The 26206-nt window shown below is 49.6% G+C and overlaps 1 protein-coding gene across 1 annotated transcript in view; it reads right to left on the bottom strand.

The window, feature by feature from the left end:
* The window catches only part of STXBP1 (syntaxin binding protein 1), a 49450-nt gene that overhangs the window by 5950 nt on the left and 17294 nt on the right, over window positions 1–26206 (bottom strand). Inside the window, exons 2-18 of the mRNA XM_008152612.2 lie at window positions 23867–23916; window positions 22221–22302; window positions 20012–20088; window positions 19084–19162; window positions 17816–17919; window positions 15951–16099; window positions 14292–14376; window positions 13352–13482; window positions 12269–12376; window positions 10896–10956; window positions 9261–9326; window positions 8580–8660; window positions 6992–7130; window positions 6226–6335; window positions 4196–4297; window positions 2314–2399; window positions 1599–1753 (exon numbers count right to left, since the gene is read on the bottom strand). Coding sequence (XP_008150834.1) covers window positions 1599–1753; window positions 2314–2399; window positions 4196–4297; window positions 6226–6335; window positions 6992–7130; window positions 8580–8660; window positions 9261–9326; window positions 10896–10956; window positions 12269–12376; window positions 13352–13482; window positions 14292–14376; window positions 15951–16099; window positions 17816–17919; window positions 19084–19162; window positions 20012–20088; window positions 22221–22302; window positions 23867–23916 — 1665 coding nt within the window. The remainder of the gene's footprint in view (window positions 1–1598; window positions 1754–2313; window positions 2400–4195; window positions 4298–6225; window positions 6336–6991; window positions 7131–8579; window positions 8661–9260; window positions 9327–10895; window positions 10957–12268; window positions 12377–13351; window positions 13483–14291; window positions 14377–15950; window positions 16100–17815; window positions 17920–19083; window positions 19163–20011; window positions 20089–22220; window positions 22303–23866; window positions 23917–26206) is intronic.

Raw genomic sequence — 26206 nt, 5'->3', positions numbered from 1 at the left:
TTTGGCTCTCACTCCATTGTTGGAGCCTGATCCTCAAAAGATACCCTAGAGGACTCCCTGAAGTCGGGGTGTCTCAGGTCCATGAGAAATTTGGTGGGAGTAAGAATATGAGTAGAACCTGCGGGAGAACAGAGGCCAGCTGACTGCTTGAACAAAGGTACGGAACAGGAACATGCCAACTTAGGCCTACGTTTTATGCAGCCAGTGAGATATGAGAAAGCAAGACACACACGCGCACGCGCACGCACACAGGCACACGCACGCACACAGGCACACGTACTGCGAGGATGGCTGGCATGCACAAAAGCAGGTGAGGCCACACAGCGGACGTCGGCTGTCTGAGCGAGGCCCCTCCACAAATCTGTGGGCCACTTCATCTCCCCAGGTTATACCACCTCCCAACGGGGAACCTCAGGGCAGGGCCAAAGCTAAAGATGAGATTTACCCCCAAGCCCGGCTATGACAGCTTCTGCCCAGGAAAACTGTGTTTGAGCTAAGAATTATCCAACACACGCATGCAACACGTATGCAAGCAGGGAGCAGAGAGCTTCATCGCAGGGGGCCTACGTTACGAAAAGGAAGGAAACAATACAGAGAGAAATGGCGACCAGATGGGGGAGCTCCAGGGAGCGGGGACGGGAAGAAGAATATACAGTCTCCCCTCTGAATGTCCCTCCTGAGACACCAGGGACGACCACGTGATGGTGTGTAGAACCTGCTCCCGAGAGCCTGGGGGGCACTGTGACTCGGCCACTCCAAAGGGGAGGCGTGAAGCTGACACATCTTGTCGAGGTAAGGGGAGAGGGCAGGACCCGGCCAGGTAGTATGTGCTGATAGCCTCTTGCCAATTACTGCCAAGAGCCATCCGGGCAAGTGCCACTCCATTTTGTTAAGGGAAAGGAGGGACTGAGGAAAACGTGGCGAAAGCAAGATTTTTCTCAGCTCCCTCTTTCTCTTCCAGCCCTAGAACTGTGGGCGTGCCTACACGCATGAAAGGAGAAACCTCCCGCTGCACTGAGTCAGCTCCTGTGAGTTGCTTCCTTTCTTCTGGAAAACCATCAGGAAATTGCAGACAGGGTGTGAGAGACCGAGAAGTAGTAGGGCCGGAGGGGGACCCTGGGCAGAGGCCGGCACCCCTCGGGCAGTATCTGCTCACACGCGTGTCTGTCCCTCTCCGACGGAGAGGTAAGGAGGGGTCAGAGTTTACCTTCCTTTCACTGAGCACCAGGTGGAGGCCCAATGCCAGGACATGGACAATCCCTCCTCAGGCCTAGTTGGGACTGTAAGTGCGTGTTCTTAGCCTGTTTGGTTGGATAAGGAGATGGCGGCCTGGAGAGGTGGGGCGCGTGCCCACGTGACCCACAGGCAGGGGCAGAGCAGAGAGTGGGCCTGGGCTGCTGGGGTCTGTGTCAGGCCCCTCCCACCGCACGCAGACACGAGGAAGGAACCCTCGCCCCTTAGCTTCTGCCGACCAGGAACAGCTCTAGAGAGGACGCTGGGCAGGGGCAGCGGAGTCGAGGACAGAATGAAACACCAAAGCATGGAATGGAGCCCAGTGCGAGCAGCAGCCCCTCCCCCTGGGAAACACGCCCACTCACCTATCAGCACTTCCCACTTGCCGTTGGCCTGGGTCACCTCGTAGGCGCAGCGCATCTCGCTCAGGCTCACGCCTCCCAGGATGAAAATGATGAGGCGGGGACCACTGCGGTACTCGCCCGGGGCCTTGTTCTTATGCCAGTGCCCATAGCGGGCGCTGAGGGGGGAGGGGAGAGAGATTAATAATGTTCACCTGCACGTCATACCTGCGTTTACATGTTCGTTCTGTACACGGTGAGCACAGAGAAGCTGCGTAGTGAGGGTTGTGAGTGAGCCGCAGCGGGCCGGGAGCAGAATCGCTACGAGCGCCTGCTGCCACCTGCCAGCCTCTTAGAAACATGCAGGCGGCAGCCAGGTTCAGGTCGGCTTTACTGTTTGACATGTTAAGTTCAACAGCTCCTCCGGCGTGCTGTTCGTCCAGGAGTCTACCCCCAGGTACATGTTCCTGGGCTTGAACGGGCGCTCTGCTGGCGGCGAGCAGGAACAACAGAGTCGAAGGAACAACAAAGTGCAGATGCCGCACTGGGCCGGCCTCCCTGCGCTGAGAGGAAGGGCCTCGTGGGCGGGGGCGCTGTCAGGGCCGCCTGCACCTGGCTGCGATGAGCACAGCGAGAGGGTTCTCACGGCCATGCTGTGTCACAACAGGACTACCATGTAGCTGACATGCCACCAGAGCCAGTCCCCTCACTGCCGCCTGGCCTGCTCGGGGATTCTCACCTGACAGCGGTGGTGCTGAAGGAGGCAGAGGAGCGGGTAGAGATGTAAGGGTAGTGCTTGGTATCGAGTTTGTCCTCAATGGTGTCCTGGAAAGAAAAGAGACTGATATTGCCCAGCCTGTGTGGCTCAGTGTTTGAGCATCGACCCATAAACCAGGAGGTCATGGTTTGTTTCGGGTCAGGGCACGTGCCTGGGTTGTGGGTTCGATCCCCAGTGTGGGGTGTGCAAGAGGCAGCCGAGCAATGATTCTCTCTCATCATTGATGTTTCTATCTCTCTCCCTCTTCCTTCCTCTCTGAAATCAATACAAATATATAAAAAGAAGAGACCAATGTTAGGTCTGCCACCTGCTGGGAAAGGGCTGACGGAACCCAGGTGAGAATTGGAAGAACAAGTCACTTAGTGAAAACCATGCCAGGTTTGCAGCACCCAGACACCTCCCTGCTCCGCTGCTGCTGCCGCGGCCGCTGCCCAGGGCAGTGCCCGGTGTGGAGAGGAGGCCCCAGAACCGCCGACATGCTGAGGTTAGTCTGTAGGTTTGCTTGTTAAGAGACATTTTAAAAACTTGCATTGATTTTTCTTGCAATTAATTCTTTTTTCTCCCTCTTTTGCATTCTATGTGAGACTGTGCTGTATTCTGTCCATAAATTCCCGACGCCATCAGTCTTGTAGAAACCAGGCACCGGCAGTCTCCCAGGCCAGTGAAAGCCTTCCGCCCTCAGTTGCCCAAGGGGCTAATTATCTGGTGGTAGATCCCAGCTCTCCACCTCCTGCTGCCTAGGAACCTACACGCCCCCTTCGAGCTGCCAGGCCAAGCGTACATGTCTCCCTGGGGGGCCAGGAAGGAGGGGCAGGAAAGGGAGCAGAGAACAAAGGAGGGAGGAGACAGGGCTGGCTTTCCCTCTGCGGCAAGCCAAGAACTGTAGCTGGTTTCTAGATGTCTCATGTTCACCCAGCCTTTTGGTTTGTGAATTTTAAAAATAGGAAGCTGACTCACTGTATATATTTAAAATATATTTATTTTAACGTACAATTCAGTACGAACACCTGCTCTGCAATGAGTCAACAAAGGAATTCTGAGCAAGTCTCTTCATTCTCGGACCCCAGTCCATCTGCCTGTCAAGTGAGGAGTTGGACAAATTACCTCTAATCCCACCCCCAACATCCAGCAGGTGGGATTCTACGCAGGCTTCCCTGATCTACAAGAAGAGATGGGTGGGACAGGCGCCTTACAAACGTGAAACACCTACTATGCACAAAGCATGGGCAGAGGACCAAGGTATAACAAGACGAGCCAAACACCAAGCAGCGTGCATGCACAAAGAACCTCCCTAACACAGGCTCCTGGAGTCCAGGCGGCCCCTGTGGGGCGGGGTTGGACAGGGGTGGTGGTGGATGGCACAGTGAGACGGGATGGGGACTTTGAAGGAAGGAGAGTGAGAACATTCCAGAAAGGGGTGGGTTTGAACAGAAGAGTAGAAGCAGAAATATGCTTGGCAGGGTCTCTGGCTGGCATGGAGGACTGAGGGACGGGGTAAGTGGGAGAAGGGGGGGGCAGGCTGGGCTCACATTCCAGAGGCCCACCCACACCTCAGTATGGAACTGGCTACTCATCGGCCCTTTTGATGCTGTGATCTGTTTGGTTCCTCTGGGTGCGGTACCACTGAGGTCTCTACCTCCTGCTGCCTAGAAATCACGTGGTCTCGGGACCTGCACCTGGCAGTCTGTTGGGCCTGCTCTTCATTAGCCCCAGGACAAGACATGCTGCTAGGCCTGCGAGAGCTCCCGGGAGCCAGGCCTTTGGGTGTCACCGCCCCCTGCTAGCCATGGAGCTGGGAGCATCAGGCCTGGCATCTGTCTCCACCCCCCCACCCATCACTCACCTCCATGATGTCTTTAATAATCGGGGTCCATCGTGACAGCTGGTAGGTCTGCTCACTGATGCGCTCCTTCCGTTCTGGCTTGCTCCTGCGACGCAACGTAGACTGAATGCAAACATACAAGATGAGACTGTCAGGGGCCACGTGGACCGCAGGGGACCTTGCTGGCCTCTGGAGATTCTCTCCCAAGGACCCTTTCAGAACGGCAGCATGGGCAAGCACTAACGAGTGGGAGTGTTTTCCCTGGAAAAGCCAAAAGTATGCCCTTCTAGGAGCTGGAGCAAAGTTGGTTCTTTTTTTTCTTTTTGTTTTTTAATATTTTACTTTATTATTATTTTTTTATTTTTGTTGTTAGTCTCACCTGAGGATATTTTTCCATTGATTTTTAAAAATATATATCTTATTGATTTTTTACAGAGAGGAAGGGAGAGAGATAGAGTTAGAAACATCAATGAGAGAGAAACATTGATCAGCTGCTTCCTGCACACTCCCCACTGGGGATGTGCCTGCAACCAACGTACGTGCCCTTGGCCGGAAACGAACCTGGGACCCTTCAGTCCGCAGGCTGACGCTCTATCCACTGAGCCAAACCGGTTTCGGCTTTTCCATTGATTTTTAGGGATAGTGGAGGAGAGAGGGAAAGACAAAGAGAAACATCGATGTGAGAGAAACTCATCGATTGGTTGCCTCCTGTACCAGGGCCTGTGCTGGGGAGGAGCCTGCAACCAAGGTATGTGCCCTTGACCAGAACTGAACCTGGGACCTTTTGGTCCACAGGCCGACACTCTATCTGCTTAGCCAAACTGGCTAGGGCTTATTTATTTATTTTTTTTTATTGACTTTTTACAGAGAGGAAGGGAGAGAGATAGAGAGTTAGAAACATCGATGAGAGAGAAACATCCATCAGCTGCCTCCTGCACACCCCCCACTGGGGATGTGCCCGCAACCAAGGTACATGCCTTCGACCGGAATCGAACCTGGGACCTTTCAGTCCACAGGCTGATGCTCTATCTGCTGAGCCAAACTGGCTAGGGCTTATTTTTTAATATTTAAATTGAATTTTAGAGAGAGGAAGGAAGAGGGAGAGAGGGGAGAAACACTGACGTGAGAGCAAAACATTCATCAGTTGCCTCCTGCGTGCCCCATACCAGGGATTGAGCCTGCATATGCCCCCAATGGAAACTGAACTGGCAACCTTTTGGTGCACGGGACAATGCCCAACCAGCTGAGCCACACCAGCCAGGGCCAAACTTGGCTCTTTAAAGTCACGGCAGATGCAGGTCAAATTAAAAAAAAAATCCAGGTAGTTAAAAAGAGGAGCTTGCTGTCGACTGACACCAGGAGAAAACCCTACTTTGGGTATGACTTACTCTCTGGTTTTGTTTCAACAGCACAGGCTGTACTGAAGGCATCCTCTCCATTCTCACTCTGGTCCCTTGTGAACATGGGTCTAAAAACGCCAGTTCTCTGGTCTGGTGCTCCGGAACGGCATCTGCAGCTCTAGCTTGGTCAGCACTGCGGCAGAGCTGACCGCCACAGGAGGAACACCCACCGGGTCCCTGCCTGGAGGCTCCTAGCGGGGTGCTGTGAAGAGTGCTCAGGACTCTTCCTCATCCTGGGCCCCCCACCCCAGCCTCTCCTAGAGCCCGCTGTGGGCTGGGCCTCCCGGACAAGCTGCCCTGACTTGGTCCTAGGTCAGTGGCAGTGTTGATTCTCACGGAAGAAGCTGTGTCTGGGTGTCCAAAGGCAGAGCCAGGCCGACCTGCAGGCGTGGCTCCTGCTGTGGGCTGGCCACGGTGCGGCTCAGTTCGGCGGCTGTGCTCCACGCCCGCATGTGCACGTCGGGGCTCCCGGCGCTAACCCTCTGTTACTCACATCTCGCTATCTTTATTCCTCTGATTTCACCTGCTTCCTCTTTCTCAGTGTTGAGCGTGTGCCTCATAAGCTGCCTAAGTATGTTAGGGGAGAAGAGAAAGACCCACCAGCTTCCCCCCTGCCCCCCGCCCCACATCACGCGCAAGGCTGGCGCTTACGTCGGTGACGATGGGCACGCCCAGGTGCGCCATGTTGGTGATGATCTCGCTGTCCTCCGGGGGGATCTGGGCGTGCTGGATCAGCTTGTTCAGGTTTTCCTCAGTGATGCCTGAGAGAACAAAACCCGTCACCACGCCTGCCCTGCACAGTGCACACTCAGAGGCCCGCCCACCGCCTGGCGGGAGGGGGCAGTGCCCCTTCTCCTCAGCACTGGTGGAAATTAACCTGCTCACTGCATCAACTTCACCGTAAGGCGAGGACCAGGACTCCTGTTCCACACTAGCCACCCCATCCCGGGCTGCGACCATCGGCAATTCCCCCTCAGGGTCTATGTTTCCCTCGTCTCCTGCTTCTCAGCCACCCCTGCCACCCTGGGCCCACATCCAAGTCAACGTGGGCAAGAGTCTTTGTGCCCATCTTTTTGCACAATGGACACATATGGGCAACTATGATGGGGTAAAAATCAGTTATTTAAAGGCACAGGATACAAGTGGTGCAAGTTCAAGGTGTCTGGCAGACGCGCTCCCTGCTTTAAGGGCTCCCCTGCCTGGCCCTCGGTCCTCGGCTGTGAGTCCCATATCACTGGTTAACCCTAGAACTACTGGGGGGCACAGCCTCCAGTGGAAATTGATTTGCCTACGTTACATTTCCCCAAACGTAAAGAGCCCCTGGGATCTTCTTGTCAAATGCCCTTTCCACTCCTTTAAACCACCCTTCCGCCTGCGTGGTCCCCCCAGCTGCCCTCCTCATACACCCGACTCCTACCATTCTTGAGAAAGATGTAGAGGAGGATGATGCGGATTTTGTCGTAAGTGCTGACATTTGCATCCAGCAGAATGGGGACGATGGCTCTCATGGGGTCTTTGATCTTCTCGCCTTCAGCATCCGTGCCCATGGCCAGGTCCTGCAGAAAACACACTGCGTTGGCCCCACTCTGGTGACAGTCTGGATAGGCGGCAACTATTAGGAAACTGCTGGTCCATAAATGTCTGGGATTGTGGCTGGGTTGGCGAAGGTCTTGTGCAGGTACTTCTACGCTCACGACGCCAGCTAGCACCCGTGTAACTAGCACCGGTTTCCAGACCATCAGTGGGGAAAAGCTCCAGGTTTCACTTCGATGACTTGCCATCTTGTTTCAAGGTGGCTGTTCCTTTCGGAGGTGCCAGTGAACCTGTGCCAGCCTCAGGGGAAGCTTCGAGCCAGGGCAGCAGGCTCAGCCGTCAGGAACTGTTGGTCCTGTTCTCAGCGACCAGCAGCTGCAATGTCCTCTGTGGCTCTCACAGAAGGCGCCTGACCGTTTCCTTTTTTCCCTCAAGATCCCAGGAGTTCCTAACAATTATGACCTCAAGTTCATGGCCTCTTCCCAGTCTGGGTCGGAGGAAGGCAGGGCACCTCTCCTAGACCCCTTCACCTCAGTCCCACCACCAGCCTCACGGATGTTTGTTCAGCAGGACCTGATTCTAACCCTTTCCAACAGGCAAATTAAATGTAACTAGTTCACCAAACACCACTGAGCACTCTGAAACAACCTAACTTCCGAGGACTAATCCCGACTGCGCTGTGACTGATGCAGAGATAACCTCTCTGGCGTGAAGGAGGGCCTGTGTCTGCCAGCGTCACCTGGGAAACTGACGGGTTTAGCGGGGCTGCTTCCATTCGAAGAGGCAGTGAATCGGGGCAGGTCTTTCTAACCCAAGCTGAGCCCATCACGTCAAACCGAAAGATGTACATCCAGCATCACACTGAGAACCTGAGCTGTTTTTACTGTGAAGAGGGGCCTGCTGCTGAGTGCCCTCTCTCCCCTGAGAAGCTGCCCCTGGCTGCGTCACGTTATCACACTGAAGAACTGACCCCACACCACACCACACCCCCAGAAGTCATGGCAGCACTGTATTTACCTTTGCAGATGAAGAAAATACAGAGAGAAATGGGCACAGCAAACAAATCTGTGACAGACACACAACTCAAATCCCAAACTCTGACCTCACAGCCCTAACTGTGATCAGTGAGGCGGGGGCAAACTCGCCACCTGCTCTTGCACTGCCCGAGGCCGCCGAAGCTGCTGTGGCTGCAGCAGGAGGAAAATGCATTCGGATATAAAACTCAGCCGGCCCCGCCCTGTAGGGCTCAGAACCTTGGGAAAGCCAGACATGCAAAATCCAAACGGCATGGCATTCCAGACCACCCAGTCCCTACCCTTGAGAGTATACGGCACTGGCTCGAGAGGTAAGACCACACGATCTCGTAGGCTTTCCCGTCTCTACTTCCTATGATTCTGCAGGATGTTCAAGGTCAGAGGTTAAACTTCTGCTGGGTAAGTGGTCACGGCAGGAAGAGAAGGAAAGGGTCCTACCTGCTCCACCCGGCAGAGCTTATCCACGGTGCCTTGATAATGCTTCATGCAGTCCTCGGCAAGATGCAGGTGGGTGGAGTACTAGGAAAAAGCAGTTTGCGATCAAGATTACTCACTGATATGTGTGACACCTACCTATGATGCATAAACACCGGGCCAGACACCAAGGAATCACCAGCCTCATGCAGGCCGGCACATAACCATCACAATGTGCCCACAAATTCTTCGACATTATTCCTCCAGGAGGAGGAGCTTAGCTCCCCCCAACCCCCTCCTTGAGTGTGGGCTGGGTTTAGTGACTCGCTTCTAAGGAACAGTGCGGAGGAAGTGATGTGTGACATCCCGGATCAGGACGGGGAGGGCATGTGACTTCTTTCCAGCTCTCTCTCCCGGGTCACTCACTCCGGGGAAGCGAGCTGCCATGTTGTGATGACACTCAAGCAGCCCAGTGGTGAGGCTGATGAGAAGAGGAATAGGAAGAATGAAGAGAAACAGATGGAGAGGAGAAAAGTCATAGAAAAGAAGCTGTCTACCCCAGCCTCCCATTTTTGTCTAATAAGAACGGGAGATGACTGAAGATCCGTGGATGTCAATGAACCGGTTAGTGTGCTAGGACTTTGAGACGATTTTCTGAAGCTGATTACACTCACGATCGCACTCAATCACTTTGGATCGCCATACCTTGCTGAGCTCTTTCTGGTACTGGGGCATTTTCTTCAGCATCTGGGACAGGTCCCGCATGGTGGTCTGTAAGGAAAGAAAACGCCCGTGGCCTTGACCTAGGAGGCTGAGCAAGTGTGGTGGGTGCCGGACAGGACAGCAGCCAGCACCGAAGCCCCAAGTGTGTTCTGTAACTCTCAAAATGAATCCATTACACACAAGATCATGTGTGTTCAGAGTGCCAAGCCTCTGCTCAAGTAATTATTGACCCAAATAGCATGACTGTCTTATAGGTGGAGAAATGGACTCTGGAGCCCAGCAATTATGTTTTATTTGTTGGACTAGAAAGTTACTGAGAGCATAACTCTTGCCAGGAAAGAACACGTTTTTGTCCATCCACTGCCTCTCTGCATCCCCAGCTTAAGCGCTCTAGGCATCAAGTTCATGTTGAAAGGCTGCAGCTGAGTAGACAGGGGGACAGTAGGGAGAAGGTGAAAAGGCTGGAATCTGCATCCTGACAGGTGAAAGGGGTCTGCTTACTCTCTGTGTGACCCACCTAATCCCACTCATTTATCCAACAAAAATTTATTGAATTACTACCACATTCCAGACACTTTTAGGTGCTGGACATAGAAGGACCAAAAATTAAAAAAAAAGAATTTCAAGTATTTCTGCCTTGAAGGAGCTCACATTTGGCAAAGGAACTATCCAGGTGAGTGGCTTGGCGCTCTCTGTGGGTGTCAGTGTGGGTGCACAGAGCAGAGGCACTTCACCAGTCTAGGGAGGAGTAGGGAAGGTTCCTGCTCCTCCCCACAAAAACCAGCACCTGACCTGGCCGGTGTGGCTAAGTGGATTGAGTATTGTCACATTCACCAAGAGATCACCGGTTCAATTCCCAGTCAGGGCACATACCCGGGTTGCAGGCTCGATCCCCAGTAGGGGGGCATGCAGGAGGCAGTGGATCAATGTTTCTCTCTCATTGATGTTTCTCTCTCTCCTCCCTTCCTCTTTCTCTAAAAATCAATAAAAACATATTTAAAAACAAAAAAACACAACACCCGAGCAAAGGACTGGGACTTCACAAGGCAAGGCCCAGAGAAGGAGCTCAGGTGTGGCTGCAGCAAGGTCGTGGGGACAAGAAGGAGGGAGACAGAGATGTCCGAGATCAGAGAGCCTCTGGAGCCTGATGACCCAGGTTCCATACGATGTACCAGCAGGTGGGACTTGATTCTCCTGAACGGGAAGTCACTAAAAGGTGTTAAGCCAGGGAGTGACACCATCAGAGCTTATCTCCCTCTGCTGATGGGTAAGCCACCTCTGTAAACAGCAGGATACGGAGAGGCCCAGGAAAGTTAGGTCATGAATTCTAATTCCTCCACAAGCTAAAAAAGGCTTCACAGTTCTTCTGGCTTAAAATGAATCATGATCCAAAACAGCAAATATGGATCCTCGGAGTAACAAAAAGAAGCTCTCCATAAACATCAGAAGACGGGGTTCTGGATCTCAATCTCGAATGCAAAAGAAAGACAAAACGATTACGGGTGAAGGGAGGACTATGGCTCCCAGCTCCCCAGCCTGATGCCGGAAACGTCCTCCCTGCTCCTAGGGAGAAAGCAGGGTCAACTGAAGGGCCCTGCAGCAGCAGCGTGGGCCTACCTTCTCCCCAGTGTTCATTCTCTTGCTGGAAGAAAAATCTTTCAGAGAACGGGTCACTTCCCTGGAAGACAGAAGAAGGCAGCTAAGTCTCAAAGCAGCACCATGGGCCTCTGTATGAATGATATTGGAATAATGCAAGAGTCTTCCTTTAGGAAAATGTGGTGACTTCTCCTGTCATAAGGGACGCATTTAAAGTGACTTTCTGAGAGAGACAGACAGACAGACAATGTTTTTCTAGCTAATGTTCTAAACCAGGGTTCTCCAGAGTGGGGTGCGTGAGATGACTCCAGAAGAGAGAAGAAAATATTAGGACATCTACTTATGCTTATTTTACTTCATCCTTTTCAAATTTATGTTTTTGTATATGCTGTACATTAGTACAGCAAAGCAATACTGGAAACACGAATCTACATTTTTCTAAAGTTGAGTGATCCGTAAAGTGTGGAGACCACTTCTAAACAGCAGAGCTATCCGAGACTATTATTTTCTCATGATTCCTTGTGAATTTCCTGAGGGTATCACCAACTCCTGTGGCAGAAGGTGTCTTTTTCCAAAAACAGAACTGTTTAAAGGTCTTATAAGAATGTTTACATATCGGAAACATTTTGAAATATTTTCAGAGCGAAGTACTTCTGTGTGTGGAGAGTTCTTGCTCAGAAATTTTAGGTATGACAACAGAAGAGGAAGATCACACACCAGCTACATAAAAGAGAATTGCATAGTGGGGTCTGGACCTTTAAATGGAACAAACTCATTTTACATGCTTAGTGTTTATAAAGCACTAGAGGCCCAGTGCATGGATTTGTGCACTAGTGGGGTCCCTCGGCCTGGCCTGCAGGGATTGGGCTGAAACCGGCTCTCCAACATCCCCCGAAGGGTCCCGGATTGTGAGAGGGCACAGGCCAGGCCGAGGGACCCCACTGGTGCACGATTGGGGCTGAGGAGGGGCCACAAGAAGGCTCCAGGGTGTGTCCAGCCTGTCTTGCCCGGCCAGACCCCAGCAGCAAGCTAACCTACCGGTTGGAGAGTCTGCCCCCTGGTGATCAGTGCATGGCATAGCGACTGGTCGAATGGTCAGACACTTCGCATATTAGGCTTTTATTATATAGGATTTTGCTGAGAGGTACAAATGCTTTCCAAAAATCCTAAAGTCCCCCTAACACAGAATGAATTTTCTAACTTCCTGAAGCTGGTGGAGCCCTAGCTCAGGGATCAGAAGGGATTTATCATCAGAGGTTAGCATGTTGGCCACTTTGCTGAGGCAGCGAGTTCAACAATGATGAGCTCCACCCCAGCTGCCCAGAGCACACGCTGGAAACTGCATTGGGGAGAGAGAAACACGTCGCCCCGGAGGAGGGCGGGAGGGCTCTTACTGGGACACCTCTGCGATGTGCTTGTGGCGCAGCGTTATCCAGAGGTCGTCGTCCTCGTCCAGAAGCACTTCCTTCACTCGCGCCTCTCCGATGCCGCTCGTCTCATACCTAGAGAGGGGAGGGCCCACACAATCCATCCAAGTCCCCTCTGGTTTGCAACAGCCAAGAGCTCACTGTCCTCAGCTGACAGATGTCCCCAGGAATGACTTTACAAGCTCCATGTCCATCTGGTGTCTGCGGAATGGGCACTAATGGCTGCAATTCCTCGGGCAGAGAGCTCCAATCAAGGTCAACTGACACGGAGCTCTGTTTTACATGCCTCAGGGACAGCTTACTTGAGCGCCACCTGAGCCATGTGGCTCAGGGTGTGAAGTCAGGTTATAGGTGAGTTACAAGGGAAAGACAAAGACCACCCTTTGTCCCTCCCTCAGAAAGGCCTGGGCACCATCCTCCAATGCGGGGTGCCTGACACCTTCAGCAGTGGCCTGCACAGGCCCTCGGCCGAGGACTCCTGTGGAAGCATGAACACCTAAAGAAGGCAAGAACCACACGTGGCAAAGGGAGAAGAGCAGAGATCCACTCATGGTTTCAGAACCTTCATTCGGAACCACTACCTTTATGCTCAAGGTAAATGACATGAGGACAGTGCAGCCTGTTTCCATAAAAATAAAAATTAGTTTTTAGAAACTGAATTTCTAATGATTGCTACCAAGAAAAATGTAATGAAGAAAATGGCTCCTCTGCAAATGCGTTCAGTGAGAAACTCCTGTGGATGTATTTGTCATCAGATTTGGTGATCATCTGCAAGTAAGATTCAACATGCACACATGCCCAAATCGACACACTGACACGAGAGCAGACTACGGAGCGGGGAACTAAGTCCTTGTTCTCCCCCAAAAGGGCCCGAGTTCCTGGCTAGAAGTGCTGTGAGGATGTTGGGAACGCACAGACAAGCTTGCAGGCTAACTGACAAGACTATGGAAGCACCCACTTTTCCTAGGATCGATGACACCCTTTCCCTAAGTCAGAGGTGTTTCTGGTTCATTTGTAAAGCTGCAGTCCCTCCGGGGTGAGCATACTTACTTGTACACGTCATTCTCGATAGGCAGCAGATCGTAACTCATAGCCTGAAAGGTCAGCTCATGAAGGACAGGGGAACTGGGGTCGAATCCGCGGTCCAGGATCAGGAGCTGGGAGCGAGCCTTGTCTGGGCCCTAGAAGGAAGGACACGGGGGACTTTCACAAGCCACTCCGTACAGTGCTGGCTTCTGCAACACGCGTGGCCCTCCTGTAAAAGGGGGCAGCAGGAAGTGAACTCGGAGACAAAACCTACTAAAACAGCGCGGAACACAGTCCCTTTACTGCTTGACAAGAATACCAGCCCACACGTGTAGAGAACCCAGTATGTCTGTTTCACAGTGAGTGTCCTTTGAGGCAGATCTGAAACGGTGGCGGGGTCCACGGTGAGCTCACAAAGAAGAGCACCACTGGGTTCAGCTACGAACGGGGCGGCCCACCATGCATGTGCCCGGGGCCGAGGGGTTCCAGGCCCTGGGACTTATGGTTGTAAACCCGAGATGATGAGGAACTCTGTGCCTCGACTGCAGTGGGCTTACAGGAATCTATACATGTGATACAATTAAAGAGAACTCTCTCTCTCTCTCTTTCTCTCTCTCTCTCTCTCTCTCTCACACACACACACACACACACGTACAAACTAGTGAAATCTGCACAAGGTCCGTTTTCTGGGGTTGACATTGTTCTACTGAGGGGGTTCCCAGGACACAGGGCTTTCAGTGCTATATCTGGGGTCGTCCCGGAGAACAGAAACGAGTCGTCACCCTGGCTACACTGATCAGAGTCTCAATCAGCCTGCCCAAGGGGCTGAGCATGTCACCAGAGGCCACGAGCTGGGACAGCGGCACTGACGCCTGCTCTGTGACAACCATGCTGTGCCCAGGACTGCCACCCCAGCGGCACTCAATCACCCGGTGAGAGAACCCCGTGGTCCACGTCCACTTACCTCGCCCATGGTGGGGTCATCGGCTTTGTAGGCGTCGAGCTTGTCCTGGATTAGCTGGGCCAGCAGCGCATTGTCCTTGTACTCCCTGCCGAGGAGGGGAGACATGGTGACGGGCCTCGGGAAAGAGGCAGGGCAGTGCGGGCAGGTCAAGGGGCACGCGTGTTTCACCTGCATTGCTCGTTTACAATGAGAATATAGTCACATATGCGTGTATAATTAAAAAGGACAAACAGAATCAAATCTTTATCTCTGTTCTGGGAACAGAAACGAGTGAAAAGCAGCTTCCGATGAACAGCCCCACATCAGCAGAGGGTCCTGACCATCCGTCCTTTCCCCGTGATCGGCCATCTGAGCCTGACCCACCTGAGTCTCACTTCCCTCAACTCAAATCCCCTTGGGTCTTGTTTGCTGGCAAGTGAGAACCTCTGAACCTTACCCTGGGCTCAGCCTGACCGCGTTTCCGGGGCCCCACCCGGCTGTACACAGAGTGTGGTGCCGCCTGCCACCTGGCCAGGCTCGGGCTGAAGCGCCTTTGCTCCCAGCCCAGCCCTCCCACGAACGAACGCCAATCCGCCACTCCTCTGTCAGGAGAGATGGCCTCGGCCCCCATTTCCAGCTTTTGTCAGGAAACACCAACAACAGAGGGGGCCGGACGCTGGGGCAGAGCAAGGGAGGCGTTGTTCTACGGTTACACGTCCAGCAGACAAAGGTAACAGGCTGGCTGGGACACTGACCCCTGCACTCCAGGTTCAGGCCTCAGCTCCTCTGGCTCCACTTTCTCCTCACCTGACTCCTGCGTTCACTCCTCCGTCCACCCCCCAAAGGTTTCCCGGGGACAGCCACTGACGGACATAATCCCAAAGCTGGCATTCGAGGCCTCCAGAAATGGCCCCATCTCGCCCCTGCCCTACGCACACACTGTGCTAGACTGCCCATCCTCCTCAAACTTGCCCTTGGTTTCCCCAGCTCCACGATTTTGCTCATACCAATGGCAAAGCCAACCGTCCACAGAAAAGGCCCTCTGGTCCTCATCGGTCTTTTGAAATCCAAACCTGTCCTTCAAGACCTAGTTCAAACGTCCCCTCTAGTCTGAGCTGTTCTTGGTCCCCTCAGCTCGAAGGGCTAAAGGGCCCTTGGCTGGTCTGCCCTTAGGCATATCTCGCAGGGCTTACAGGCAGGTGTGCACAGCTTATGGCCATCTGCTGGGATGTTCCCTGCCCGCCCAGATCAGGGCTGTGTCCTCAGGTGGAGTCTCCCCAGCACTTAGCACACAGCAGGTAAGTGATGCATGGATGACTTTATAAAACCTGACTGTGTCCTTTAGAGAATTCCTTCTTTGTATTTTACCTTACTCTGAAACATCTTCTGCAAAGATGATGTTTGTTTTTAAAGGTTAGAAAGAGATGAAAAACTATAGGGAACCTGGGTGGCCATTACATAGGGGTTCATATTTTAGTTACTCATAACTGAATATGTATGTATATTTCATGCTCTTTTCTGTATGTATTACTATAGTTCATAATAAAATTTAAAAAATAACAAAACTATTGGAAGAAAATTATAAATGCAAGACACTCAAATCTTGACCCTGAGACAATTGGCAAAGGAATGTTAAGGCCAGAGGAATTGGGACAGTTGCTCTCGAGCGCACTGCCTTACCCACGATACCGCACGGCTGGGTACTCCTTCAGGGTGGCACACAGAGTTGCGATCTGCTCTGCCAGGCGCTCTAGTATAGGATTCTTCATCTGAGCCTTGTGGGGACTGTAGAAGCTCTGGAAAGAGTCAGCCGAGTCCAGGGAATACACCTGAGGAAGAGGCAAAAATATACACATATACAGTGTTTGCATCCAGGATGCTGAACGCCAGAATTTTCTCCAAACCTGATCGCGAGTCTACAGAGCATGTTTTCATTTATCCTTCAAATCTGGGCTGGGTGTCTGCTGGGCCAGGCGCTGTGCTAAACACATGGGAACTATTCGTGACCAAAACATGATCATCCTCGTGGAGTGCGTGAAGGGAAGGCAGGCAGTAAACAATAAACATAATGACAAGTAAGTTGTATGGCATGTGAGAAACTGGTGTGTATGAGAAAATAATAAAGCAGGGAAAGAATGCCCGGATGGGCTGGACAGGGAGGACAAGGCCTCCTAAGGTTTGAACAGCTTGAAGGAGGTGCGGAGTTTCTCACCAGCAGGGGGACGTCCCCATGGAGGGATGGCTGGGCCAAAACCTGAGGCAAGCGTGTCTGATGAATGAGGAGACGGTGAGGAGAGCAGGAGAGGAGGCTAGTGTTAGACTTCACAGGCCATTAGAGGGTTAAGTAAATAAGGGATAAGCTAGAAATTGTGCTGTGACTGTGTGCAAATGGCGCTTTTTGATTGAACAATTTTGTATCCTCAGGGGTATGTTCTAATCACTTTTCTTTTTCTTTGGAGAGTTCCGGAAGTTTAAAGTTTTCTCTTAAACTACCTAGCCTACCAGCTAAGTATTTTCTCAGAATCTCATTGACATGAACCTCCCTGATCATCTAGAAAACCGGAGGGTTGTTTTTGAAGTGTATTGCTTTTTAAAATCTATGAGATACGGTGTGCTGGAACATGCTAAAGGTGGATTTTGTTCAATCCAGGTGGTGACAGCGCTCACAGGAAAAAAATGTGCTGCCCTCAGGGAATGGCTTTGGGCCAAGTGAGCTGGGAAGGAGACCGTGTTTAAATGTTCACGCTGTACTTTCTCCATCCCTCCTTAGCTGAGAACAGGTCACTATTTGGTGTTTAGAAGCCGGTCTATAAAGATTCCATATGCCAGCAGTCGCCAACCGGTGGTCCGCGGACCATGGGTGGTCCGTGAAGTCCGAAAGGTTGGCGACCGCTGCCAGATGCCACAATCATTTTTTATCTCTACAAAATGCATAAATGTCCTGTTACCTCATTTCTTTGTTTGCCGGAAGACCTTTTAACAAATCTGAAAAGACTAAGACATACATTCTGCACCCTCTCACAATCAGCTTCTCCTTTGCTGGTTTAACAACTTGGTGTTTTCCAAGCGGCGGCTTGCTGCCGCCCTCCTGGCACTGGCAGTGTTAAGGGCTAGTGACGACGGCTGCCATCTGCTCGCTCAGCACATGACAGGCTGAGGTTATCTCTACATAGAAACAGTCCCTTCACAGCAGATGGGCGTTGTCGGATCCCTTCCCATCTCTCCTTCCATGCTCTTTTTGGATTGGCTACCTTTTGGTTATCGGGACTCAGCGAGTTGGGGTGAATGCTGGGAGCACGGAGAAGTGCACACAAAGGCATTAAAGGGTCAGAAATAAATGCAGGGTAAGATGAAGGCCGGGCAGACCCCTAAGGAATACCGCCTCTTTCCATTACATAAACATCCGCTCACAACCCCTCGTTCAGTCTTCCGGAATATGACACCTTCCCTCCCCACTCTGTGTACTGCACCCCTACCCCACCCTCTCAGAGCTCCTGACAGAACAACAAGGATGCAGAGTTCCATGAGCTCCCTACCAGCCTCACCTGGGACTCGTAGGGGAGAAACGCAATGTTGATTTCCGTCAGAGTCTTGATGACTTTGGCTGCTCGAGATTTTACCAGCTCGTTAAACAAGGCATCTGGACAAGCTGCAGGAATGACAAAAGCCACTAGGTTTTCCTGTCCATTTGCTGGTTAATTTCAATAGTCACATGTGTCTGGTGGATTCTTCATTTATTAGCATTTTAACAAAGAAAATAAAAAGTTAATTCCTTCCTAAAATATACACTACCTCTAGGCTATAAAAGGAATATAAAAACACCCACAAGGCCCTCAACATAGAACAGAGAAACAAAGGCAATAAAGACTGAGATACTGACAGCTAATAAAAACTGTTTTCTGATATCGAGGAGAGGGAGGGAAAAACCCAGAAGAGATTAAGGGTTGGGAAAAGACCTGCAATATACACAACACCATGCATCTGACATGCTCGTGAAAAATAAAATAACGAAAAGTCAATCACTGGGCAATGTGATGCTGGTGTTTCCTGGACCCTCGAAGGAACTCAGCCGCTCAGGACCCACTTGGTGGGAACCACGGTTCACGCAGCTCTCCTGGGCCAAACACGGGTGCAGGGTCCCAGAAATGCATTCTTGTTTCATTGTTACTTCTGCTGCCTACCTGCTCTCCTTGTCACCCCCATTCAAATAGTATAAAAGTATTCTTTGCCAGAACCTTTCCCCACTTTCTCGGGGGAAGTTTAGCCGGTTTTCCTTCAGAGAAGAACACTAGGGAATCTGCTATTGTTGTGCGCTCTTTAGCGATCCCGCCTTACTCATCTCTCTGCTGGTAAAGATTGACCAAGATGTTAGTACACTGGCTCCTTGCACACAAATCCACAAAGTAACAGAACGGACTCCAGGACAACGCTTCCAGTCTAGCTGAGATAAGACCGGATGAAATCTTTGTGGTTGAAAACGGATGGACATACACTGTAGTTTAGTGACATCTGGAAGTCCATACGGTGGAACACCAAGGCTGGCACCGGGAAATGGTGCTCAGCAGTAAACCCTCTAGTCCTAAGAAGAAGTGCTGTTTTTTATCAGAAAGGACTGCACTAGCTAGAGGGTTTGCATATGTATGTGCTTATTTTTGTCTCTTATGCAATTTTTCTTCTAAAAGAAAAGAAAAGATCAGGACAATCATGGCAACAACCCATTTCCTCCCTGTTGCCCTGGCTTGGTTCTGGTTCAGCTGCGCCACGCAGAAAGGCTACCCTGGAGGATGGGGCAGCATCTGACAGCCGTACTCACAGTCCGTGAAGAAGACATGGGCAGCCCGGTACTTAGCAGTCGGTGGGTCCTTAAAGTCATTCATGAGGGAGCGGATAGACTGTGAAGAGGGATGAAAAAGGGAACTGAATCCAACTCTATAAGCAAATGGAACCTATATCTGGTCAAAATTAAATCCAAGAGGGCGCTCAAGCTACTTGCACAAAATAGCAGGGGATTTTTAATGTATAATTCTAACTCATGTTGGGGAATTTGCAACTAGGGTTATTTGGGAGTTTAGATGAACAAAAGCCTTCTTAGATCATTCCAGAATGACAGTGTCAGTTCTTTGATGCCAACATAAGAACTGACCCACAAAAGAGGAAACTGGTCAAAACTTCCCAGGAGATTCACACCGATGAAGTTCTACAATGTAGTTGCATCTTCGGAAACTCACACGTAAGCCAGCTTTTACAAGTGAAAAGAAAGTGTGAAAACTGCGGGCAACGTATGGACTGAGCGACAGGCCTAAGACAACCATTAGCCAAAAGCCAGGAGGTGGACCTTGTCTGGATGCTGATCTGAACCAACCCTCCAAAACGATAAGACAGGTAATTCCGAACACTAATGGGATGTTGATGCATTCAACCTGAAAATATAAAATACCTGAGTTCGAAAGACTGATGCCTAACTAGATAAAGTGGACTCCTACCCAGAGAGAGAGTGCAAGGGGGAAGCTGAATGGCCTGGCACTGGCTTTCTGGACAGCGGTGTATTTCAGAAAGCGTCAGGCTCTCTCCACTCCTCTCTGCCTCCCCCCACCCCCTGTCCCGCACCCCTCCCGATTGTGAGCTGCGTGGTTAAGCAGAGCAGTGTGTTAAATGCGTGCTTAACCTAGAAACGGCAGGCACTGCTGCGCAGATGCCATGCCAGCACGTGTGACCTTAGCTCTTCTCGGGGGAGGACTTACCTTCTCTGACGGAGTGATGAGGTACACAGCCTCCAGGCTGGGCAGCGGCTCCCTGCACTTGTTGATATCTTCCACAACTAGACAACAAAACAGCAGCCCGCGTGAATAAGAAAACGCAACTGGTCATCACAAGACTGGAAGTGACAGGCCAGGCTACCTCAGACAAGCACAGATAAACACCTGGGGGGGGGGGGGTCACTGCCCCTTCCTGAGAGTCACCACTTTCCCCTGTCCCACAGCGCTCAAGATTTTAGAAAACCTGAAACCTATCACACTAAATATTCCCCACTCCCCATTTCGGTTTCCGTAAATGCCTTGATCTGCTCTGATTGAAAATGGAAAATTTGCCCCTTCCTCCAGGTTTTGTTGCTGTTGTTGTTCATTTGTCCCCCAAAATCCAAGTTCCTTTAGAATTCCCATGCTGGGTTTATTTAGCAACCGCTGGCCAGTTTTATCATTTTCCTCTGTATATCAAATGAGGCCATTCCAAACATAGCCTCTCAACAGTTCCCAGGCAAAACGTTACATGTTAAAGCAAAGCAGGGCTTTTGGTCACTTGTTCTTTCCTGGCTGTGTCACCACCGAGAGAGAAGAGCTCTGGGAGGCCGCCCTCTGAGTCACCGGCAGAGTTCAGGAGTTCCCTCTGCTGGACCACCGCGGGCACAGAGAGGGCAGCACCGTGGGGCCCTTTCCGATGCAGGCGGTTGAGGGAAATAAGTGCATCACTTCAGAAGTATCCCTTGAAACATTTATAAAGACTTCTCACCCCAAGTAATGTTCAAACTAATACCGAACCCCTCAACCCATCTACTTCACCAGGGGTTGTACATTCTTGAGTTTCATAAGCCAATAATACTTTCCCCGAAAATGTTTTGGGATTCATCATAGGGTTGCTAACTTCTAAATTTTGCCAAATAAGGGCACTTTTAAAAAGCTACCTTTGGGGTAGGGAAGAGTCTGGGTGCAGTAGGAGAGAGCTGAACCCTCATCTACACCACAGGAAGTCAATAGATAATGTCTAGCATCGATGGATCAGGAGATAATATTACACTGAGTGGCCAGATTATTATGATCTCTGAATGCATAATAATCTGGCCACTCAGTGTATATATATATATAATATAATATAACATAACATAACATAACATAACATAACATAACATACTATATATATATATGTACATATGTGTATATATATATATGAGGCCTGGTGCATGAATTCGTGCATGGGTGGGGTCCGGCCAGCCTGGCCAGGGGGAGGGGACATGGGTCGTTGGCCGGCCTGCCTGCTGGTTGAACTCCTGGACGAGGGGACAATTTGCATATTAGCCTCTTATTATATAGGATATACACTGAGTGGCCAGATTATTATGCGTTCAGAGATCATCATCATCTGGCCACTCAGTGTATAAGTATTTATTTAGAAAAATAAAAAAGATAACCAGAAGCAAGAGCAAGGTGGCTGTTTCTGGGGTGACTGGCCTGGGGGGTCGGGGAGAAGAGAGTGGGGCAGGGCATTGCTGCCACTTTGCTAGAAGCTTGTTGGCTTTCTCCATTGGCTTTCTCCTCCCCTAACCTTTGTACATTTTTTTGCTTTGATAGAGAAAAATATAGTTTAAAAAATTAATGAAAATAAGTTTGTAAGCTCAAAACATCTAACCATAGGACATTTCAACTCTCCTAGACACTGCCAAGTGTTTTCAAAGGAGCTGTACCACTGACACTCCGTCATACAGGAATTCCCGTTTTTCTACATCCTCTCTGTCACTTGGCAGTATCAGGGTTTAAATATTCCAGTCTGGTGAGTGTACAGCCATATCTCACTCTGGCTTCAATTGTAGTTCCCTGGCCCTTAAAGTGGGCAAGCAATTTTTCATGTATTTATTGGCCATTTTGGATTTATTCTTTAAGTGCCTGGTCAGGTCTTCTGCCCATTTTTTTTTCTTCTTCCTATTGGATGGCCTGCCTTTTCCCTGGATTTAGCCTTCCTTTGGCATCCTTTAACAGATGCCAAATGAGCACCCAGCAGTGGCTTAGGGATTCAGTGATGAACAAGAAGCCGTGGGTCTCTCTCAGGAACTCACAGTCTTACCACCCAGGTCGGTGGAAGAATCTAACGTCAAGTAGATAACATTGAATAGGGAGGAGGAAAGCTGGCACGAAGGGAAGGCTGAGTGTCACTAACGGGCAGAGAGAATGGTGCACTCACTTGTTATCCCCTCGGTCATGATGTCCGTCATCTTACAGCAGGAGGAGAGCATCCTCATGCTCAGCTGATCGACCACCAGCACCTGGAAGCAGAGAGACCAGCTTACAGCCCGTATGGCACCTTCTCGCTCTTCTCATCAGCTCACCGCGTCAGACTTCAACATGAGCCCCACAAGTGCAGAACACTGAGATTCAGTATTTCCTAGGGGCCAGCAGAAGTTTGCTGAAATGCATGCTAGCTTTTCTCCCACACGCTAACCTAACTTGGGAGTTAAGAGCTTGCTCTTACTGACTTGACTTAATTTTTTAAGTTAAAAATAATTAACCTCTTTATTTTTCATGATAAAGAGATCAATTACTCATAAAAATGCCAAGAAAGAGAGAGAGACAAAAATAATCTATAGCACCCACACTCAGAGAAGCTAAACTGGAGCGTCTTTTCTCAGGGCATAGCCTTTTCTTAAAGGGACAGGGAGCACTCCCGCCACAAGGACAGTCTGGAAGGCGGGGACTGTTACACTGTCATCTGGACGCACCTTCACCAGCACTTACATCATCTGGGAGCAAACTGTGCTTCAGTCCAGACAGGAACAGACGTGCCATCGGGCCCAAGTTTCCCGCCTGCAATTCTTCAGCTAACCTGTCCTAGCTCCACTCAGCCATGGTGGACCGAGGGATGCAGTTAAAACAAGGCTAGTCCTCTCCCTCTTTAATGATATAAACTGAGGGAACAGAGGCTAGACACGATGTGGCCCAGAAAGTACCCTGCTGCAGTTTTCATCCTATGCAGCGGCTTCCCCGAGATCCTTTTAAAACTCCTAGGTCCACAAAGACAGACATAGAGTTCCCACCAGACGGCCTCTGCTCTGGTGGTGAGGGGGTGTGCGGCTAAAACAGCCCTACAAGTCCCGGGGGAGACTTCAAAACCCTCCTGTGCCGTCACCTCTGCTGCTCCCGGCCAATGCACTTGAAAAACTTGCAGGCAGGAGTGGTTGGAATAAACTTCAATAGCACACGGGGAAGTTCAAGCGAAACTGATGCTCTCCTGGCCAGTGTAAGGCCCAGCCCCAGACAACCAAGTGGCCCTTAAAACGCTGACTTCCTGAATGGAGGGCAGCACGCTGTCCACTCCTCGAGTCACCCGCTCCAGGAACTGAGGCCAGAATTAGTTTGATTGACTTCAATACTTGTTTCATGTACATTATATGAGAAACAGCCAGCGTTGTTCTCCAAGTTACATGAATAAACATGGAGTTACTGACAGCTGGGGGCTTTCCACACTGTCGTGTGGGCTCCATGGAGATGCTTTAAGGCTGCCAGAGGGGCCAAAGGGCCTTGCCTTTCTCTCCCACAGTGGGTGGACTCCGCCCTGTCCTGTTTATATATGGTTCCAGCTAAGATTTTGTTTGAATAAAAGAGTTCCACTGCGAACCTGCCTCAGCAGATGATCTTTCAGATAAGCGTTATGACCAAGAGATTTCATAACCAGGATCATATCAAATGAGAGGCATAAGCAGATTACTTTTTCTAGTTTTATTCTCTGGACACAACCAAGGTCTTCACACTCTGCCTCTACACCTTTCCCCCCACTGTAATTCCTTCCACATGAACTCGCCTGAAGGCCATTAATTATACTGCTCTGCTTACCTTCCACTCCCCCTTCTTCTTTACCTTCTTTATCACATCATGCATGATCTCTAAAGGGAGGGCAGAGAAAGGGAGGAGGAAAAGGAGAAAGGAAACTTTAATGTAATTTCAAGGACTTCAACTCCTGCCTACTAGACCCGGTCATTTTTCTCCCCAGAGGCTTTGTTCTCATTGTTCAACCAGTCTGTTCACTGAGCCAGACTCAAGCCACCGTAAAGAGTTTTCTTTCTGCCCTGGCCTGTGTGGCTCAGTGGTAAGCTTCGGCCTGTGAACCAAAGGGTCACAAGTTCGATGGCCAGTCAAGGGCACCTGGGTTTCAGGTTTGGTCCCCGGCCACACATGCGGGAGGCAACCAATCAATGTGTCCCTCTCACATCCATGTTTCATCTCTCGCTCTCCCACTCCCTCTGTTCCACTCTCTCTAAAAATCCGTGAGGATTAACAACAACAACAAAAAAGAGTTCTCTTCCTGTTTCTTTAATTTGGTGGTTCTCAAACTTTTTGGTCTCAGGACTACTTTACACTTTTAGAAATTGAGATTCCCAAAGGGTGTTTGGTTAGTCTCTATCATTCCCTTTACACATGTGTGTACCCAGCCATGCAGGTTTCATAGGAAATGCCACTTTTTTCCTGACCCAGGCAGTAAGCAGGCCTGTTAGCAAGTGTGTTTCAAACGTGTAGGTCATTCTCCAGAGTACAGAGGTTCCTAACTCTGCTTTTGACTACTGCAGTAATCTGATGTGCCGTAAACGTGTTCTGAAATGTTTAAGACCTGTATTCCTGATTGTAACAGCCCACTCACGGCAGTACTCTTGGAAAACACAGAAAATACCATGTATTACTTGTTTACTTAAAAAATAAAATAAAAATAACCTGTAATCCTGTCAACTTGAAATGCTTAATGAACATTTTAGTTATTTCCTACTAGCTTTTTCTATGCACTTTTACAGTTAAAATCATGGTATATATATAATTTTGATTATGCTTTTTTTTTTTTTTTTTCAGTCACCAAACTCATTTCCCCAGGTTAATAAAAATGCTTCCTAGGATTTAAAATGCAACCATAATAGTCAATAGTTTCCCAATAGCCATTTAGATTATTTCCTGTGTTTCAGTGCAATGAAAAATTAGAAACAAATATATACAATAATAGAGCAGTGGTAAGTCATTTAGGTTACATTTGTACAATGGAATACTATTTATTCATTAGAAATAATGATACAGGAACTATACAGATTCATTCATTCACTCATTCAGTAACATTTGTTGAGTAGCCACTGTTGGCCAGTCATTAAGCATCGGGCATGACCAAGAGCAGGGTACCATATGGCACCCAGTGGGAAGTAGGGAGGAGACCTTGGTGGGCTTGAAGACCTGGTGGCAGAGGTGAGGGCTTCCTTGTTGGAGATGAGGTCCTGGCTAAGAGTGGGCAGAGTGGTCTCATATATGAAGGTTTGAAGAAAGGGGGTATCGAATATCTGCCCGAAGTCTGGGAGAGTGAATTTAGAGATGTGTTAGCATTTCTGGACAGTATTAAGGGCTAATTTGAGGTTCATGACGATGAATTTAATGTGAAACCAGGCAGCTCAATTGTGTTTTTTTGTGTGTGTTTTTTTCAAACAATGTTCGTCTATCCAGGTACAGGCCAGGAAGAAGAGTTAGTTTCAACTAGTTTAGGGTTAGGGTTTCCCCAGGTGAGTACAACAGAGGGAGAAATTGCTCAAAATATATGGCTAATAGAGGGGGGAAAACAGCATGTTACAACTATTTTTTAAAAGTATACAAAACCAGGAAAAATTAGAGAAAAGTTATACCAAAATGTTATTTTTGTGCAGTAAGATTATGATTAATCTTTAATTGCTAATTTGTCTTCCTATGTTCTCCCCAGCTTTCTGCATTGAGTGTATATTATTTTTTGTAATAGGAAAAATGGTCTAAAAATAATGTAAGTGATACTGTTAGAGTTTTCTGGGTATGGAATGAACAGGCAGAGTACAAATATTCTGGGCTCTTGATAAATTCTTCTCAATTATTTTCCAAAAAGCACAATCTACACCCTCACCAGTACTTCACACACTCACCAGTACTTTACAAATTAACATACTGATAAAATAATAACTTGAGGTGTGCTTATTTTAATCTTTGCTAATGTGTCAGCAGAAAATGGTATATTTCACTGTTTTTATTTGAATTTATTTTATTACTGAGGATTAATACTTTTTTTCTTTGCTACCACACAAAATTAATTTACATTCACTGGCTTTAAATTCAAGTCACTTTTTGATAAGGGAAGACAGAGGTAGAATCAAAAAAATCAAAACAAGTATCACAAGTAGCAAA

The sequence above is a fragment of the Eptesicus fuscus genome, chromosome 15 (assembly GCF_027574615.1).
Source record: "Eptesicus fuscus isolate TK198812 chromosome 15, DD_ASM_mEF_20220401, whole genome shotgun sequence".
NCBI classification, from domain to species: domain Eukaryota; kingdom Metazoa; phylum Chordata; class Mammalia; order Chiroptera; family Vespertilionidae; genus Eptesicus; species Eptesicus fuscus.
This window is presented reverse-complemented; position numbering and strand designations above follow the sequence as displayed.